Source organism: Emys orbicularis, chromosome 1 (genome assembly GCF_028017835.1).
Source record: "Emys orbicularis isolate rEmyOrb1 chromosome 1, rEmyOrb1.hap1, whole genome shotgun sequence".
In the NCBI taxonomy this organism is placed as follows: Eukaryota; Metazoa; Chordata; order Testudines; family Emydidae; genus Emys; species Emys orbicularis.
Window position 1 is genome coordinate 33488365 of NC_088683.1, and position 20877 is coordinate 33509241.

A 20877-nucleotide genomic window follows, 5' to 3' on the forward strand; every position below is an offset into this window, starting at 1 on the left:
TTTGGTGCCTAAATTCCTTGGTGGATCTGGGCCTTAGTCCTTTGGGGAAGGGACTGTGTCTTCCTCTGTGTTACTTTAGCAGGTACCATATGTGCCCACATCCTGATCAGTGCTTTTGGGCACTGTTATAATAAACACTACTGAAATGTAGAACCTCTGGGGTGAAATGTGTCAGCAATGTAACTGCTTACAGCAGGAAGTGAAAAAGAGCCAACAAACTGCAAGTGTAATTTAAAAAGCCTAATTACCCAAGTTGCAATTAGCCTAAGACAGGGGTTAATGTTCTTACTCCTACAAAAAGCATGCTCCATAACACAATGTCGTAGCATTTCTTCAGTTCAGAGAACAGAATGCCAGCTCTGAAATCAACAACATCCCTTACTGGTGTTCTCTTGAAGCCCCCTATAAATACTAATTCCACCAGTCACTGCTCATTTTTAGATATCTGAAGAGATCCCAATAAAATTGACATGACTTGTGTATTCTAAATCAAGCTGGGTTTTAAGCAATACTCTGCTATCCACAAAGGCTGTAATTTTAATCATCAAAAATATTCTATTTACATTGGGTAAATGACAAGCTTTTCTATAGCAATTGTAGTGGGGGCCCCTCACCTTTGGAGCACCACCCAGCAGCTCAGTACAGGGCTGCCATTGCACCTCTACCTCAGTTTCCCAGGTGTTTTTAATTAGTCCCATGAGGCTTGTACATTGAACAGCACCCTTCAAGTGTCTAGTTTATTCAACCCCAAAAGCAGATCACGACAAAAATAGACCTCCCCTCAGCTTCTCTGGCACCTACTAGACTGTCTTCAAAACTGTGCTTATAGTTTCTCACAGCTCTCTTCTACAGAGCTGGAGCTGTGGTTCATGCCAGCTGCAGGGCTTAAGCCAGCTTCTCCTCCAGCTGGGCCCACTTACAAATCAGTCCTTCCTCCTCAGGCTGGAAGGGCTCAACAGGCAGACCTTTCCCTGAGGCTATCTTCTCCCTGCTAATTCAGGGGCCCTGCAGAAGCCTTATTTCTCCCTACACTATCTAGTCACCTGCCCTGCTGTGTGGGAGGAGACAGCACTATGCTGGCTCCTGCTCCCACGTCATTTCTTATTGCCTGGGTGAGAGGGGATCCCTGCCTCACCTTCTCTGCAAGGCTCCAGGTCCTTAAAGATACACTAATGGGATTCCTTTTAACTGCTATTTTTTCCCCAGGACCCTTTTCCTCTCTGTCCTATCTTCTCAGTCCTTATGTGTAAGACCACCCCTAAGCTCTTAAAGGCCATGCATGTGATAGGGAGGACTGATTGGTAGCTGAAATGCCCTTAAGGGGCAGACTACCCCACCACAACAATATATTTTGGAGACCTGATGGGGACAAATGGAATTCACATCTTATTAAAACAGATATGAAGGTAGCTAAAGAGTGATTACATCACTGAAAAGATGTACAACAATATTGTTAATGAATTCAGTGCAATTTTAATCAAACATACAGTGCACACAATGCCAAAAATTGGTAAAATATGCAAAGAACCATTTATTTATTTAAAAACACAGAAAAACGATATGCTCATGGCTAGACATCTTTGAAAGGGAGATTATATATATATACACACATATATATAAAAATAGACTTGGAATTTGTATTTATTTATTACTTTATAAAACACCTACATTAGTCTTTGGATGATGAACAATATGAAAAAATATATAACAAAAACATGGCAGTCACAAGTCCAATTAGCATACTACTTTTCTTGAAAGCAAAGAGGCAGATTACTAAAACAACTATAGTTAAATACAAGAAAAATAATTTGATGAACTATTACAAAACAAACATTCAGTGAGGTCAGTCACACAAGTGAGCAGACCTGTTCCAGGAGTATTTCCCATTCCAAAGGGAAAGTTCCAGATGCTCTCAACCACAAGTAGATTGACAAATTCCCCCACGTGGTTATATACATGACCCAATCATTGTGCATCACCAATGGGAGAAGGTATCCGAAAACCAGCATGAATCACCTCCTTCCACTTCTGCTCCTAGTACCAACTCTCATTCCATCTGTAACAAGATTACAATAATGTTTTCCTTCTGAAAAATCTCATTCTTTCCTTTTAGCTCCTGCAAGGAGCATCTCAAACTCTCACTGAAGACAAAGGAAGTTCAAAGAGTTCAGCACATTGCAAAGTCCTTAGAGATGAAAAGTGAGGCCCCACAGGCATTTTATCTAGATCCAAATGTCCATATGCCTGGGCTAGGAAAGCATTCATGCCTTATAAACAAACACTTTATTGCTAGAAAGGGTGAGCAGAACCCATCTGGTTATGCTGGCTGAGCTCTAAACCACTCTTACTAAGGATATTTTGTAAGCAAATATTGTACAATTCACTGAAATGCACCTAAGGGGCAGACACTAAAGCAAAATATATACATTAGTGAGCCAAAACTTTTTAAAAAAATTAAGATTGTTAATACAGCACAAGAGTTAGAGATATGCAGGCAAATATTCTTGAGAACTCCCTGGCTCTACATATTTCAAGTACATCAAAAATTAAGTGACATTTAACACATAATAAGTCTACCATATGTCTCAAAGCCCTTTGAGTATACATTTTTCAAAAGCACATAGTCCAACCAAAAGAAGACACCACCTGTGCCAGTCTTACAAACACAATTACTTTGCTTTCTTTTCTCAATGTGTCTGTTTGCTGTATTTGTATCTCAGGTATGGAAGAATGGCTCTCTGTCTAAAATATATAGATGGGGGAAACAGTTAATTCAAGAAATCAGTTAGGAAATTAAACAGGTTTCCTACTAAAAAGCTATTTTGACATTACACACCATAAAATACTATGTAAAATAAGTACCTCATTTCAACAGTGAGCTTTCAGGCTTAATTTCTGTTTCTTCTAATATCAAGTATGAAAAGAGATCAAGGATTTCACAGACACAATATACCAAATCTTGCTAGAATTAAAACAAATATTTTTAAAATAATAAGCAAAAATACATGGCTTTTAAAATCCTAACAAAAAAGTTAACAAATTAAGAACACAAACATTGTAGCTACACAAGTTATTGAAAAAGTTACATAAGGATATGTGCTAAAGTACTTTAAATGTTTTAACTCTCGAACACGAACTAGGGTAGGAAACATGACACTGTAATTCAAAATATCATTAAAATAAATATCTGGTAATTTGAAAAAGATGGTTCAAGACTGCCACCTTGTGAGGATTTTTAAAAGTGTGTATCACAAAACAAAATTAACCATACCTCCTCAAAGATTACAGAAATGGGCTACATCATTTTCAGAGAATAATTCTGACCAGAAATTATGTACATGGTATGAGCTATTTACTAACAAAAGTTATTAGTATAGTCTCCAATAAAGAAAATTTTACAAATGCACCTATCTATAGTAGATTTTGCATCCGAAATTAACCAAAGTTATGGGTTGTTGAAGGATTAAAGAGAAATGAGGCAAGTCAAGTAACACTCCTAAGCAAAAGAAAATAGAATTACTCCTACAGGACTAGTCACACACTGCTGTCCAAAAGACCCCTGTAAATCTTCTGAAACAACAATCTCATTTTGCTGATTAAGAACTGTATGCAAAGCCATCCTGTAGTTCAGCCTCTATTTGATGATCACAACAATTATTTTTATGTAAAATATGTGCTATATTTTCCCACATTATAATAAAGCAAACACATTATTGTAGCTAAATCAATTGTACCTGTTCTTCTCTTGACTTTAAACTACATACATTGTGGAGCTAAGAGGATCCACATGTTTTTCCCCTCATGTATAATTCAGCAGAAGTAACCTCAAAGGTTCAAAACTCAGTCTTTTCTCTATATATTTCTCTGTTGTCTGAGATGCAAGTTATTTTGATTTTCCCAACATTGACTGTGGAAGATCACCCTTCACTTTCCTAGTTAATAAAAAAAAAAAAAATCAATCAATCTAGAGCTACTGCTTTTGGATGCTGCTAAAACATGACGTTAGCTGCCACCCTGGACAAAATCACCTGCTTCAACAAATTAGCATGATGAAATTATTTTTTAAATGGATGCCTCATTAGAAACATTTACAGTAATTCATTTTTATAATGCTTCAGTAAATCATTTCACCTACAAGATATTTTGGGGCTGAGGATGTGCCCCTCTGTTTTTTAAATTACAGGCTGGTATTATCTCCCACAATAAATTTCAAAAACTGAAATATTTTAGGGGCAAAAGACAAAGATTAGAATTTTTCAAAACAGAAACTATTCTTTTCCAGGATTATTAAAATCAGGGAACCTTGGTCCACTAACAATAGATTAAAACAATGCCATTGTTAATGGTAGTTGCAGAATTTCAAATGTGATTTCAGTAAGTCTTGAAACCTTTCCTTATAACTGATAGCACTGTGACTACGACCATCTCTATTTCTGAAAAATACAGTATTGCTAAAATAATGTTACATTTGTTTTCTAAATTTGCTGTTCAGGAAGAAATTGAATTAAATCCAATAAAGAGCCTTTAGCTCATCAGCAAAAGTGATGTATATGTGTACATATGTATACAAAGTGAATGTATTTTGAAAGCCTTAATGTCTCTCTCTCATTTTCTGTTTTAGTAACTTACTAATGCATGAATACCAAAACTCCCCTGGTTGGGAACATTATTTGAAAGAACAGTGAGCTGTTCTTAACAGTGAGCTGTGAGCTGTTAAGAATGCCAAATGCCTTTTTTTTTTAAATGAAAAAGTAAGTATTTCAATTCAATCCTGTTTCTAAATTAGTAAGATACATAAATACAGCCATTTATTCTGGGTCAGAACAATGGTCCATCTAGCTAGTATCCTGTCTTCCGACAGTGGCCAATGCCAGATGGTTCAGAGGGATGAACAGAACAGGTAATCATCAAGTGATCCATCCTTTTGCCCATTCCCAGCATCTGGCAAACAGAGGCTAGGGAGACTTCAGAGCATCAAGAACAGGAAGTAGCACCCTATAGTATTCATTCAAAATGCAATTAACACATTTCACTGGGGAAGAAAATCCATGGTGTTAAAATGTTGAGATGTTTCAGTTTGTAAACTTCATCCTTTTTATTTTAAGTAGTTCCTAAGACCTATGTATAAGTCATTCATGAACTGCTTGATTACTAATATCCTGTACTAAAAGGCTCATCAGAAAATGCATAGTGCTCGGAGTTCAGGGGGCTTCTATATTGGGTTCCCTTCTCTTTACAGGACCAGAAGAATATGACTGCATCACAATTTTTCTATATTTAAATTCACTCTTTTCTTTACAGCTGAAACCCAACTGAGCTCTCTCAATCCTTATGTTTATCTGAAAGGCATTCAGATATCACAATATCAAGAGAGATCTACACAGAAAATAAGTGTACATGGACTATTTAAATTCAGACCCACTCTCCTTTAATCTAATCAAGGAAAAGCCAGCTATCCCATAACCCATACAGTCACAAAAGCTCAATCAGGAAGAGGTTAGAATTCTAGCCAAAAAACTACTTGAACCCCCATGGTTAGCCCTTCCATTCCCCCCACACCAAAATTAAGGAGTGTGTGTTTAAAGTTGTATTTAAAGCTTACACACACACCTTTTACATAATAACATTAATTACTGTTTTAATTAAACAAGCAGAATGATGGGAGCCATGAATGATTCTCTCCCATAAACTGTCAAACTGAAATCATAAATTAAGACAGTGGTATGAGCTGGGCTTGGAGGTAATGATGTGCTTGATGCTTGAAATGCAACCCAGTTCATGCTTCTGCTATCTCTTTCCTAGTTGGCTCTGTCATGTGGAAGTATCTGAGTGGGCTTCCCTATTCAAATGCTACATACAGATTAACAATAAATTACTGTTATTGGAGGCAGGGCAAGAAAGAAAGCAGGAAGCAGGGGAGTGCTTTAAATACAATACTCAAAGAAATTATTCACTGAAGGATGGCTCTAAGCCTTTCTCAAGAGAAGTGGGGCAGTGGTGGGCGAGTATGGATGGGATGGGATTCCGAGCCAGAGTGCAACATTTGGCATGCTGCACAACTGAGAAATGACAGCTGTGGGTCAGTAACTACACAGCTCTGACCTTCTGAGAAACAATTCCATTTCAGAATAACTGGAATGGCGGTCGAATAGGTTTTATAGGCTGAATTTGCTGTGAGTACACAGACCTGACTGCAATATTTCAGTCCCAGAACAGAGAGTAGCTTGGAGACACTTCACTCTTGGGCATTTTATTTATAAAGCTGCTTTATAAGCTATTAGAAATGTCCAAAGAATACTTGCAAGTCTAATTAAAGTAATTTACTGAGGGGAAAAGACACAGCGTTCTTTGATTCTGAAAATACACAAAGGTGCTTTTTTAAAAACAAAAATTTCCATATACAGTACACCTTTCTATATATATGAAAAACATGTAAAAGTACAATTAAATAATGCCATTGGTACTTTTTTAAGATTACATGTCAGCTCTTAGAAACAATCAGTTCTACTTGGGAGAACACTTACATCCCACTTAAGTGCAAACTTGTTAAGCACATAACCTCAGGACATAGAAAGCCTATTATTTTAAAGAGTGTTCATTATACTAAACTCCACAGTGTAATGATGTGTTTTAGAAACTGCTCCCTTTTGAACACGTCATGTTATCAAATGCAATTTATCTTTTGTTGTACAATTACATTTATTTCTCAAAAAGAAGGTTCATCCATTATGAGTTTATAAATATTGATCTGGGGTAAAATGTTCAAAACACCTAAGTGACTTAGGAGCCTAGGTCACATTTTCAAGAGTGACTTAGGCACTTAGCAGCCTAAATCTCAGTGAAAGTAATTGGGAAGTAGGAACTTTAAAAATTTTACCCCTGAAGAATCTGGGGTGAAATCCTGGTTTCCCTGGATTTAACCCCTGATCTCTAACAGATATGGATGGAAATGACCTACGCTGCAGATTTTTACTGTTTATGAAAACCGGTCATAACTTAGATAAATATTTAACTGCTGAAATACTTTGGAAAAAACCCTACAACCTGAAATCAGAATGCTTACCAATTAATTTGCAATTTTTTTAAAAGTTTTATTTGTGCTGGTCTCCAACCAAGAATTTAACGTTTACTCCAACATTTCCAAGTATCAGTTACTTTTTTCCTTGGTGTCTAATAGCAGATAAATCTTTTTCCAGAGCCCCCACTAGAGGAAACACAGTTTTATAAGTATTTACCATAGAACAACATTATTATTATGAATTATGACTGTAAACATCTCCCTCATTTCACATTAATTGCAGAATGTTTGGAAACACTTCTGAATTTTCCCTGATGCCATATTTATTAAATCCAGGACCCTATAGCCTTATAAATTTGGTGTAATACCCTATCATGTAGAAAGAGTAAATCAGATCTCATATTCATTTCCAGGAATATAAACATCCAACTCACTTCAGTACCTACACCAGGGATCGACAACCTTTGGCACGTAGCCAGCACATCCCTCGGCCCACGCCACTTCCCACAGCCCCCATTGGCTTGGAACAGCGAACCGCGGCCAGTGGGAGCTGCGATCGGCCGAACCTGCGGACGCTGCCGATAAACAAACTGTCCCGGCCCGCCAGCAGGTTTCCCTGACGGGCCACGGGCCAAAGGTTGCCAATCCCTGCCCTATGCTGTCCACAGAAAAGTTACACATAGCAATACACTTTACTTAATTTTAGGGCCTGTAGTCACTTATTCATTGCAGAAAAGGCACAGAATTGAGTCTTCTTAAAGAGTACAAAATCACCACATAAACCTCTGGATTTCTTCACTATTTGGCCACTGAAATGTTTTGTTCAGAAATAGATGAAAGGTTACTGCATTCACAACAACATATAAAGTCAGCTCAAGAAGAAGCCTGGAAAGAGGTGGAACTGGAATATTGAGCCTATATATTAAAAATGGCAAAATGAAGTAACGAAATTCCAGTAGCTTTTGAGGAACTGTGACAGCAAATACACATACAAAATATATTAAGTTCCAGAAAATAGATTTTGATTTCAGAGAGTCAGCCAAACTCCAGCCAGCAAATATATAGGCTGGAACAAATATGTATTTCACAAGGTCATGTCTTTGGAAGACTTTTCTCCATACATAAAATGTGTAATGTCTGTTATCTCCAATCAAGTATTTATGAACATATGTAAATTTCCAGACCAGGAATAAAGAGATGGCAATGAGTATGCTATATTGAATCAAGTGCTTCCGTACTGATTGAAGGAAATTTTCAATTTTATTAAGTGTCATTAGATGAGGAAAGGAAAAAAAGAGAGTAAAGGAAAAAAAGTAGAACAGCTGAGGGATGTGGAAACAGGCTTCATGGCTACTCCTGTCACCAACAACTATTCCACCATTGATTACCACAAAAGCAAAGAACACAATTACTAAGAAGATGTACGGCCAGGTCAGAACAATAAGAGTTACTAGGTTTTTAAATGACATGATGTACTCAGTAAGAAATTGTAATACTTTGATTAATTCTGAAAATGATCCCTTCATGGCTGAAATCCTTTCTTCTTTTTTCTTCTGTAATTCTGTCTTCCAGGCTTCACTTAGCTTTTGTGCAACCACACTTCCCCCACAGAAAATAGTCCATATAATATTTGTTTGACGAAACATAAAGCCACAAAACCCAAGTAGGGCTGAAGTTTTATGGTTACCATAAAGGCACATTAAATATGCAAACAGAGTAAAAAACACTGATCCTGTGTCTGTATAATAAAGGAATGTAAAAAAATAGAGGGTAGGAAACATTGCAAGGGTTAACGTAGATAAGATTCTCTGGAAACCAGACACAGTCTAGAGAAAGGGAGAAAAAAAACCTATCAGTAATATAGTATATATTATATATAATATAGAACAAAAATCACAATTATTTAAAGGGTACCATTCTTTAGAATCCTCAGTACCATAAAACAGCATATTTTCTGAGTAGAATCAGTTTTTATTACACCAGTATGCACACTGCACTCAATTCATTGTCAACCTTCTGCTACACTAATATGGAACATAAGACAATAAAGCGTAAGAGAAATATAAGAATGTAGAATATTAGAGCACTGCTGGTGATTTAAAAGTAAACTGTGAAGAAAATAGGAAAATTACATTAATTTCAATTCTATCTTAGGTGTTTATATAGTGTCTGTCATGGCATATCTAAGGCCCCTATCCTGCAACTATCTTACTCCAGTTCCCTATGACATCCAAAATGCACCATTCTCTGACAGCACAGTTACCATAACTTCTGCTGAAACTGGCCACAGAGCGTCATTTAAGCCTATTTAATCTGTGGTTATTTTCCTTTTCATTATTATTTTATAAACTAGTAAAGAAACTTTGAAAAAAAAAGTCCAGTTGAAAATACTAAAGCCAACGCTTTCACTTATATAAGTTACTTTATATTTATATTTCCACCTACAAATATAAAATCAAAGCTATTCCAAAAGAATTAATAAATAATTCAATTAGACCCTGACCTTGTAAAGATTTATGCATGTGTTTTTTAAGAGATGACTTTATCCTGGATTGAGAATATCTACATGGAGAGATGATTTCTGATGATAAAGGGATCCTTAATCTAGCCAACAAAGGCATAAATTGATCTCAAGGCTGGAAGCTGAAGCTAGGCAAATTCAGACTAGAACTAAATGCACGTTTTTAATTAGGGTAATTAACCATTGGCACAATTTACCTAGGAATGTCACTTGAAATCTTTATATCAAAATTAGATGTTTTTCCAGACAGTAAGTTCTAGCTCTGTAATACTCAGACCTCAGTGGTTCAGGAGCCAAATTAGTGATTAACATTACCCCAAAGAACCACAGTAGTGTGAATTCATTGTTTTGTTTGCTATAGTACTATATATTCATATTTAAATAGTATGACAGGGGAAATATTGTGTATGTGTGTGAATGTATATATAAAATTATTCTCACAGCAAAATGACTGACCAAGTATTATTATTTTATCAACTACAATTGGTTAATAACATAGTAAAAGCATCCTGATTGGTTAATAACTTAGATTGGTTAATAATTAAATCACACAGTGTTTTAATATTATGTGCTGCAAAGAGTCAGAGAAGACACATTAAAAAGACACTTGGGTCTCACAAGCCTCAATCTGAGTATCACTAGTCTAGCTCAACCCCAAGTTATGGGCTTGATGAAGGAATTACTCCGTGAAGTTCTAAGGCCTATGGAATGCAGGTCAGACTAGATTATCATAATGGTCCCTTTCAGGCTATAAAAATCTATTAATATTAACTTTATAAATACAGTAGTCCCATTAACTTGAATAGGACTATTCAAATGTGTAAAGTGTAAAACTTTACAGGATCAAGCCCCTAAGGGAGAGGGAAAAACCTGTTTTTAGAGAAAAAGGAAGGAGCCGGTAAAATAATCTAAATGATATAAATATTTGTTGCATAAAACTGAAGAGATCTGAAACTCCTCATACAGTAAGGGAATAGCTTAGAGTCTCATCAAAAAACTGTATGTATTACTGGATGTAATTCTAATGGATTCGGAGTGTACCTTGTTTTTATGATGTATCTTGCACAAAAGCAAATACAGTAAGTAGAAGTTCCCAACACTGAAAAGGAGGTTAATAAATCGGAGCATTCCCGTAGAGCACACTACACTTCCAGACCATCCAAAGAGCCAAACTGCAGGTTTCACTATTCCAACAGACATCAAGTATAAGCCAGGCAATGTAGTGATCATGGGGTCCCACTTAAAAAAAACCAAACAAACAGGGGATTAAAGGATTGGGAAAACCCAAAGATGCATCACAGAAACAATTAAAAACAATAATAGGTTGATAAGCAGTTCTATCTTACTCTCCAACTCATTAATTTTCCATTAAGTTATTGGTTATCTTTATAGTCAATATTAGTCAGATCAGTAAACAAAAACAGTCTCACTCTACATTCAATCACAAAAAAAAGTTTTAATTTTTTTTTAGGGTTCTATGGATTTTGGTTTATAAAAAAACAATAATTTTTGTCTGGAAGAGCTAAAGACAACATGAAAAGGAAAAGAAATTGCACCTGTGCCCTTTTTTTTGCTTCTTTATGCTATATACAAATGTTTCCCTCTCCACTAACCCATCCATAAAAAAGTATATTTTTCTGCTTGTTTTGTTTTTTTAACATGACTAGACATTTAGGTTTCCCTACCATAATAGTTTTCTTAAAAACTTTATGGACAACCAACTAACCAACCAGAGGACTATGTCATCAAGTGCACCAAGCAAGTGAAACTTGACTGCAAGTAGAAACCAGACATCTATTCAGACTGTTTAAAATCTTAGTTTTTGTTAATACCTAACAGACAACTAGAAGAAAAGAGATAGATAAGTGGTAGATGCCTAGTTGCTTTGGAGATTGACTGGATAGATTTTCTAAATGGAATAACCCTGCAATCCTGGCAGAAGGTGGACTAAATGGTTTTGATTTTGTTTTCTTTTTTCCCCATTCCCTCTACCTTTGTCCTTTATTTCTCTTTGTCAATGATGTCTAGGGTAGATTTATTCTCTTTCGTTTTTACTTTATCTTTTTTTTCCCCTCCATTTTTTTCTACCCCTCTGTAACCTCTGAGAACAATTACCATCTATTTCCCCAGCTTATCCAAACTCAGGGCAGACCATTCTTGGTATTGCTGATATATCTTAAGTAAAAATAACAAGCATGAAAAAATCCTTAATTTAAAAAAGAATTCCAAGCTTTCTTTATATATCATAAACAAAAAAGGGCCCAAGCAATATTTTCCTTCTTTGTGGTCACCCTTAAATGAAACATAAGTACTGTGCATGCATTCCTCAAACTATTGTTATTAACAAGCACTTATTAGCTGGGAAATTATGACTATAATTATATCACATTTTTCTGTCGAAAGCTAAGGCCTGACAATTGCTCCCCCTCAGAAATAATTTGTGCAGTCCACCAACCAGCAAGAATTGTTAAAAGCTCATCTCCACTTATCACATCATTTGAGTGCCAAAGCAGTTTAATCTGCTCCAGCAGATAGGAGGCATATATTCTACACTGCACATTTCTTTCTGTGGCATATAGAATAAATACACAGGTAGCCCCCCTAGAACGGGTATATATAGCAGCACAGACGGTAAGATACGGCTCAGGCAAGTAAAGACACACCTGAACGGTGTTAGTAAGTACCCGAGTACATACCCTGCATGGCTCTCTACTTGCCCAAGCCATGCATCACTGCTGCTGGAGCCTCTCCCGGCCACAGGAAAAGACTCTCGCAGCAGGGAAAGGTTCTGGCAGGGGGGAGGCAGCGAGGAAAGAACCCGGCAGCTCCATGCTGTTGGAGTCTTTCCCTGCCACAGGGAGAGATTTCAGGAGCAGGGAAAGGCTCCTCCGGCTCCCCATTGCTAGCGTCTTTCCCTGCAGCTAGGAAGGACTCTAGCAGGGAGGAGGCAGCAGGGAAAGCCTACTTTTCCTATTGCATCCCCCCCGCCAGAGTCTTTCCTCATCACAGTGAACAGCTGCAGCAGTGGTGAGCTGCTGAAGCCTTTTCCTGCCAATGCCACCAGAGCCCTTTACTGATATGCATAGCTATATACACCATACTGTGGGTGAAGTCTGCTTTCCACTGTGCCCTGTAGCTAAAGACACCCTACACACCCCGCCTGTGGTGCTTAGTGTGTAGACATAGCCAAAGACAGCTCCACCACTCCCATCCAAAAAGACCAATGACTGATACCAAAAAACAAAGAGGTATCCAGGGGTGCTGGAACAATTTGTATAGTGGGGGTGCTGAGAGCCCTTGCATCAAACTGTAAACCCTGTATATGATGGAAACCACTGCAAGCCAGGGGGTGCTGCAGCATCCCCAGCACCTATGGAGGTACCATAACGCATTGTATTATACCATGCCAGGATGGCGACAGAGAAACTACAGGAGGATAGTGCTCTGAGTATTATCATTCCCTTCACTTGAGTGTAACTGGAGAGGGAGAGGAGACTTTAAGGAACAGGGCACCTTGAGAGTCTACCTCAAGCTGGGACGTCCAGGGCTTGCAGCCTGGCACCCGTGACTAGGGTGACCATATGTCCCGATTTTATAGAGACAGTCCCGATTTTGGGTCTTTTTCTTCTATAGGTTCCTATTACCCCCCCACCTCCATCCCGATTTTTCACATTTGCTGTCTGGTCACCCTACCCATGACAGCTCCAACTCCCAGGCCTGTCTGAGCACTATGCTCCCAGCCACACAGCAGGCAGCTCAGTGGTTTGAGCATTGGCCTGCTAAACCCAGAGTTGGGAGTTTAATCCTTGAGGGGGCCACTTAGGGATATGGGGCAAAAATCTGTATTGGTCCTGCTTTGAGCAGGGGGGGTTGGACCAGATGACCTCCTGAGGTCCCTTCCAACCCTGCCATTCTATTCTATGGCGGGGCTGTGTTTCCACACACCTTGGTGGAAATGGAAACACTTGGGTTTGGGCAGCATTTGCCCACAGACAAACCGAGCGCACCAGCCGGCTCTCCGCAGGCTGCGGGAGGAAGTCACGACGGCGACCCGTGCCCCTGCTGGAGGGGCTGCCGGGATCCTGCCAGCTGCGGGGGGAGCTGGGGCCCGCCTAGAGGGGCAGGCGGCACCCTGGGTAGGGGGTGACACTGGTCCGGGGCTCAGAAGCGGCCCCGGCGGGGGTGGATGTGGCGGTGCTGGGGGAAGCGGGGCGGGGCCGGGGAGCCCCGTACGCACCTGCTGGAAGAGGCCCTCGCAGTAGGCCTGCGCCTGCGGGATGTGGAAGGCCTCGTCCATGTAGGGCGCGCGCTGCTCGCGGTTCAGCGCCGAGAAGAGCAGGCACGAGAGCAGGAAGGCGCCGCTGATGGCGGCGGAGAAGCCATAGGCCTCGGAGCGCTCCATGGCGCGGGCCGGCCGGAACGGAGCCTGCCGAGCTGGAGCTCGGGGCGGGGGGCGAGCCTGGGTTTCCGGGGAAGGAAGGGAAGGGATTGCCCGCAGCACGCGGAGGAGGAAGCGGGTCGGACGGACAGACGCGCGGGGAGGGAGCTGCTGAGCCGGACGCGGAGACCGGGGGTGGGAGAGGTGCCCACTCGGGCTGGCTGCTGAAGCTCCCGCTGCTCTGAACAGCCCCTGCGGGAGCGCTCCGGGGTGGGTGATGCCTCAGGCAGGGGCCTGCAGGAGGGCCCTGGAGAGGGCTGAGTCCTGTGCAGGTCTGAGTGTTCCTCCGTGTCCCATGATGGGAGGCGCCCGGGGTGAAGTGTGACAGGAGCTGTAAGACATAAAGCTTTTCTCTTTGTCCCTGCCAGAGCATTGCAGAGCCACCTCGGCTCAGACACACCCACCTACAACCTCCGGCGGCCTGGAGCTGATGATAGTTGGAGCTAATATTGTTTAAACTTTTTTCTGTTTTTTGGGGTAAGAAAAAATTCTTAGTAATGATACGATATTTTTTTCTTGGGCATATTCAGATTAATCACATACAATGGATTCAATTTCTAAAGTTAATATTTAACTTTTTTGTCAGAGTAAAAATAATAAATGGAACATTTTACAAATCTTTTTACAATATGTTAACTTTTGCATAATGATCGCATTTACTTATTTTATTAAAGAAGAGATAAAAGGAGGAAAGAAAGCATGTGTAAAACTGAATCAGATCATAGTCACCAAAGGCCTCTCTTACAAGGTCCCAGAGTGCTTTCAACTCCCATTTAGGAGAAGGGCAGGGCAGCGCCTTGTTAAGACCTTAGAGGACTGGGACCTTTCAGTGGACAAGTGACTGGTCATGTACTGCTGCCTGGGCTTCCTTCTGGTTTCCATCTGCAAAACTTTCATCTCCCAACTTTCTTAATATTTTTTCCATATAAACGACTGAGATGTCATCTGATTGTGAATGGCTGGGGAAGCGATTTGTAATCCTGAATAGGAGAGGTGGTGGTCCATGAGACAATTTTTGTATTAAAATGTGGTCCATACTAAGAAAATATTTGAAAATTCCTGTCTTAACACACAGGAATGGTTATTTTATGCAATGTTTTTTTGTAGCTGTGTTGATCCCAGGATGATAGAGAGGCCAGGTGGGTGAGGTAATATCTTTTATTGGTGAGTGAGACAAGCTTTTTAGCTTACACAGAGTTCTTCTTCAGCTCTGGGAATCTTAATCAGAGTGTCACAGCTAAATACAAGGTGGAATAGATTGTTTAGCACAGTGGTTTTCAACCTGTGGTCCGTGGACCGCTGGGAGTCTGCAGACTATATCTAAGGGCTCTGCAAAAGGTGGTCCATAGAACAGTGGTTTTCAACCTGTGGTCTGCGGACCCACCTAGGTCCGCAGACTATGTCTAAGATTTTCAAAGGGGTCCACACCTCCATTCAACATTTTGTAGGGGTCTGCAAATGAAAAAACATTGAAAACCACTTGTTTAGCATAAGTAGTAAACACATATTTCAAGGTGAAATGACCCATATTTTATGATATTTGCTACTTAAGCTTCATTAAGAAACATTATTCTGAAAGAGACAAAGTTATCTTAAGTATTATGAATCCTGTGCATTAATTATGTTTATAAATACTCTAGGTTTGGCTGTTTTATACTGGTTCAAGGCAAACTCACTCTTTGTTACAAGATGCAGCATTTCACACATCAACTGGAACTATTTCCTGACTGTCGTGTGACTCTTGTTTTGTTTAACGATGTCAAAAATGCTGTTGCTCTAAGAAAAAAAGCAATGGAAGGATCTATTGATGGAGCATTAATAAATCCTGCAATGGTAAGCAAATCACCAAATAATTGCCCATTGTAACTGTTTCTATTGTATTACAGTTTTGTTAGCTATAATTCCTCCTCTGTTAAGAACTGTATACGAAACTCGATATGTTTGTATTCCTGCAAGCTTCTGCACATGCTTGGACTTCTGTGCCTATCCACAGCCCCATGGACTTCACTTGGACTTCATACAAGTGTAAGGGTCCACCCATGCAGATCTGATTGTAGGATTAGGCTTTAAGAGTTTACAGCCTTCTGTCTTTGATTCACATCACCTCCTAGAAGATGTAGCTATTTGAATGATTTACTTCCATCTGTCAAAGTAAATGCTAATCATTTAAAGATTTAGTTCCAGAAATAGTTTGAATAGTCTTCATGTCCTAATATCTAACATCTAAAGCCTTTGTTCTTCTTTCACTCCATAACTATTTTCAGAACCTGACATTACCTTTTGTTAGAAGTAGCAAAGCAATGGTTACTGGAGAGAAAAAGAACTTTATTAAACAACCTTGACCCATTAGATTGCTGGATTTGATTCCTTTAAATTCTTTGATTTGAGACAGTTTAATCAGTGATGTTATTCATTGATCACTAAGGGACACAGTCAGTCATCCTAACAGGTTGAGTACTACCTGTCTCAGTGAGTAGTCCCATTGACTTCAGTGGGACAACTCACAGAATAATCTATTGCTCAATGTAAGGATGGCAGATTTTAGGACAGTAAAAAAGAAGTAATTGAGAGAAAGTTTACATTATTAAGATGATATGATTTTGACTGGGGGGGCAAAACTAATTCTTTATAGTTTTAATCTTTTCCTATTCTGTTCTGCAGATTGTTGATCCATTTCAGATTCTTGTGGCAACAAACAAAGCAGTTCACCTACGCAGGATTGGTAAAATGAAGACTAGAACTCTTAATGCAGAAATTATTTTCAACCTTTCCCCAAACAACAATGTAAGATTTTCTTTGCTGAGCAAATGTCTCCGTTGCCAGATGAGCTTTCCAAAATCCACCCAGCCAAGCTGAAAATAAGCATTCACTTGACTTGAGCCAAAATTGGAAAAACTTTTATTTCTCTGATGACAATAAATGCTACAAAATAATAAGTAATGTGGCAAATCTTCAACATGGCTAGACCTACATGTGCATAAACAATTGTGCCTCTCAGTGCGAGCTCACTTCCTTTTTAAGAAAGCCCCCTTTGTTTGAAAATTGTGTTTCTAATTAGCTTATTATTAAGATTTCCACATATTTCTCTATTATACCCTAAGTTCCAGAAAACTCCAGGAATGCAAAAATTAGTGGATTTGCAAAAGCAAGGGCAATTTTAAAGTTTTAGACTTATGAAGGTGTTCCTCCAGAATGTAAATTCACATTCTGAATGCATAACCAGTCATTAATATAGAGGCATTGTGCTTTTGGTTGAGATAAAGCCTTCACTCACCTCTGCCGTAAGTAAAAGAGTTGGGACAGAATTAGGAAGACCAAACATTTCCCTCAAAAATATATTTTGCATCATCTCTAATGACCTCAGAACAATTTTCTAGTCCCAAATTTCTGTACCACTGAATATTTGAGCACAAACTTTGCCCTAAATACTCTGTGCACTGAAGCAATTAAATTATCTCCGTATATATGAAAAAAATAAAGAACTGCTTGTATAGACTTTAAGGCATGCTCCTTAACCTTCTGTATATGCTTATCCTATTCATTGCTGCATGTAAAAAAAAAAAGCCCAGATAAGAAAAGGACTTGATTTGTTCAATACAGTGGTCATTGTCCATTTACGCAACTTTGGTCTGTGGCCAAAGGTAATTACTTTAGTTTTCTGATCATTTAGGGACATACTGTCCTGTTGACAAAAAAAATAACCCCTAAAATTTCTTAAACACTTTAGACACAAAGGTATTTGGGACACCAAAACCATATGACTTACCAAAGTAAAAATTGGGTCTATATTCTCTGCTGCTATAAACTGGCACTGCTCCACAGATGTGGAACTATGCCAGTTTACACAATTGGAAAATTTAGCAAAATGACTGAAAAGATTATACTGGTCACTGGCTTCCATGTAATAAGAAAATGACCAATACAATTTCAATATTTCTCATTTTATCTTAGATTTCAGATGCATTGAAAAAGTTTGGTATTTCAGACAATGATTCTGCAGTGCTTATTGTTCTGATTGAAGATAAAGAAAAAACTGTAAATCTGGAAAGCATAATATCTCAAGTGGAAGGCCAGCAGGTTTCTCTAACAGAACTCCACAAAATAACAGACATAGCCAAAGTTAAAAAGGTTTGTAAAGGCTTGTTTTAGGAATATGTGAAATATGACTAAGGCTGGGATATTTTACTTAACTAGCTCATTAAATCCAAATTGGCTTCTAAAGATTCCCAAATCTGTAGTGTGAATACTCACTACTTTTCTTTAACCTTGTGGGTTTTTGTGTAAGTGATTGGAAACTTTTATTTTAAGTGGAAATGGAGTATTTGTTTGCTGCTGCTTCTGTTTTCTATTCAGGGAATTTCATTTTTCAATGGATGTTGATCCAGCAGCATCCAAAACTGTCACTGGCTTCAATGGGAGTTTTGGGTACACGAGGAATGTTAGGTTGAGTCCTTTGAGGTTTCTCACAACAGCAGGTTTGCACCTTCTGTTTTTCTCTAGGGAAGATGCATGGAATTAAAAATAAGGCCCAAATACTGCAAAGATTTACACAATTTCTTAACTTTAAGCATGTGAATAATCCAATTGGAGGGCCCTAAAATAGTAGTATTGAGTTGACAGGCTGCTGGCAGTTGCTTTAGAAATAAAAAGATTTTGCAGTAATGTCATAGCCTTTATTTTAAGTCCTTGCTGCTTTTTTTTGATGTGTTACAGACTTCTGGAAACCAAAACAGGAGTCTGGTTAACTGTGCTAGAAAATAAAATAGATGTTCGGTGCCTGAAATTCTTCATAATATAATAAATCTATTTAAAGTAATGGTTGCAAACCCATTTTCATATTTAAACCTGACCAGCAAAGGACATTTAAAAACTGTGTGTGTGCCCTTTTTTCTTTTCTATAATATGTAAAGAAGGCTTGGGCAAATTTTTTTTTTTTAAATCTCCTTTTTTTTTTTAACCTTTAGAAATACCAAGAATGTCAAGTCTAGTATTCCTTGCTATTGCTGGAGAAACTTTAATAAATCTTTGAGATGTGTGTTGGGAGCCCTCTCACTTAAATGAAGGGCAAAGGTGTCAATTTTAAATATTTGATCCTGTGCGGAATCCTGGTCCCATTGAATACAATAGGAGTTTTGGGAGGTGAAGATTTCAGTCCCAGTTTCCAAAATGCTCATTATGTTAATAAAGTTAATTAGATGCAAACCAAAAAAACATAGAGCTTTTAAGTGCGGGCTAAAAGTCCCATTCCCTCCATTTCTTACCTTTCACTCTCTTGCCTCCTGTGATTGTAAAAATGTGTCTAGTTCCTCAGTCTCCATTAAGTCTAGCCTGAAAGACAAGATCTACATTTCTAATGTAAAAAAAAAAGGAAAAAAATCTTCAAAAATACTTAAATATCTTCTTTATAAAGAAATGTGTTTTGTTGTTTTGGGAGGTTTTTTTTTTAAGAAAAAGGGTACATGCCCAGTTTTTTTCTTCTCTGTATAATCTTTACATGTTTTTTGTTTTGTTTTGTTTTGTTTCCACAGATGTACAAACTTACTCCACAGGAAGAAAAAATTGGCACCTTACTTGATGGCATCATTTGCAGAATGTCAACAAAAGATATTGCATGAAAACATTCAAATAAAAGAAAAAATCCACTTTAAAGCTACAGGAACAACTATTGCAACCATTCTTATTAGTTTTGGACTCTGTCTCAATACTAAAATACTTTGCACTCCTTTATTTTATTTTGCTTGGAAGAGTAAGAAGAGTCACTAAAACATTCTGTGAAAGAAACTGACAGGACATAAACCACTAAAGGAACACTGAAGCAATATTTTTATCTTAAGCTTCATTCAACTTCAGAAATGCGTCACATAGTGCAGTACTGAGCAGAGTTTGAATTCTCACAACTTGTACATATTCTACCCATTGTTTTATTTACAAATATTTTTTTAAATAATTTTTCCCAATATCTTTTAACTGGTCATAAACATAAGGTTTCAAAATCTATTACTACTTTACCTTTGTTGTAAAGTGCTTTAACATAATCAGATATGCCACTAACGGTGCAAACTATTTTTATTATCCCCAAGGCCTGCAATGACTTGGTTTGCATGAGCACGGAGAATAAAGGATGATACGGAGACATTTTTAGCTGCTTAGTGTTTATGTATGTATCATACTTGTCTAATCATCATGCACTAGGAGAGCATATACAAACTGCCTCTTGTGATTTCCTAACACTCACAAGTGTATGTGAGTGTCACACATAGAAAATAGGTCCCTGCCCCAAGGAGTTTACAATCCAAATGAGAGATTTGACAAATGAGGATAACGTACACTATGGAAGGGGGAGAGGTGAGGAAGGAAGCGGGTCATGGGGATGTGTTTACATTACTATTCTGTATTAGTTATGCACATTTAGTTGGTTCATAAACTACTTCATGTAAATGCACTCATTTATTTGCTGATGATATTGCAGAAGTTAGTTTTTAGGAAGGATTTGAATGAGGTAATTGTGGAGCCCTGAACAAATTTTTTGAAGACATTCCAAGCATTAGGGCTAACAAGGAAGAAGCCACAGAGACGTTTGCAAGAAGAGATGCAAGGGGTATTGAGGCTGGTGTCAGTGAAAGGTCAGGAGCTGATACAACCTGTCATATGGAAGGTTTTCTCAGCAGTCTAGCTATACAGCTATTGTGGCTCACCATTTGAGAACTCAAAATAGTCAGGATAGACATGGGTAAAGATTTTTTTTCCATTCAGCTTGTGATGAAAGAAGCAGAAGAATGTAGAAGCATGCGAAAAGAAAGTTGGAGGGTTCTAGCCTTCAAGATATCTGTAACAAAACTAGAATAGCATGTAGTAAGAAAGCCAGTGGATCTTCTACTAATCCATCTAAACTTCTAAGGG

The 20877-nt window shown here is 38.4% G+C and overlaps 2 protein-coding genes across 4 annotated transcripts; one reads left to right on the top strand and one right to left on the bottom strand.

Annotated features, from left to right (window-relative positions):
• Positions 1-1450: 1450 nt before the first annotated feature.
• Positions 1451-14080, bottom strand: ALG10 (ALG10 alpha-1,2-glucosyltransferase). 3 transcript variants are annotated; one of them, XM_065409919.1, is made up of 3 exons: positions 13777-14080; positions 10581-10778; positions 1451-2056 (listed from the first exon to the last, which is right to left on the bottom strand). In XM_065409919.1, exons 1-3 carry the CDS (start codon positions 13939-13941, stop codon positions 2048-2050), a joined length of 372 nt encoding a protein of 123 aa, XP_065265991.1. In that variant the 5' UTR covers positions 13942-14080; the 3' UTR covers positions 1451-2047. The 3 variants fall into 3 exon arrangements, with proteins under 3 accessions (XP_065265991.1, XP_065265976.1, XP_065265984.1); XM_065409904.1 differs by lacking the exon at positions 1451-2056 and adding an exon at positions 6729-8844; XM_065409912.1 differs by lacking the exons at positions 1451-2056; positions 10581-10778 and adding an exon at positions 6729-8844.
• On the top strand, positions 14080-20144 carry TPRKB (TP53RK binding protein). Its single transcript, XM_065409926.1, has 6 exons — positions 14080-14187; positions 14346-14454; positions 15618-15810; positions 16639-16761; positions 17929-18105; positions 19506-20144. The coding sequence occupies exons 3-6, from the start codon at positions 15667-15669 to the stop codon at positions 19590-19592; spliced, it is 531 nt and encodes a 176-aa protein (XP_065265998.1). The 5' UTR covers positions 14080-14187; positions 14346-14454; positions 15618-15666; the 3' UTR covers positions 19593-20144.
• Positions 20145-20877: the final 733 nt, after the last annotated feature.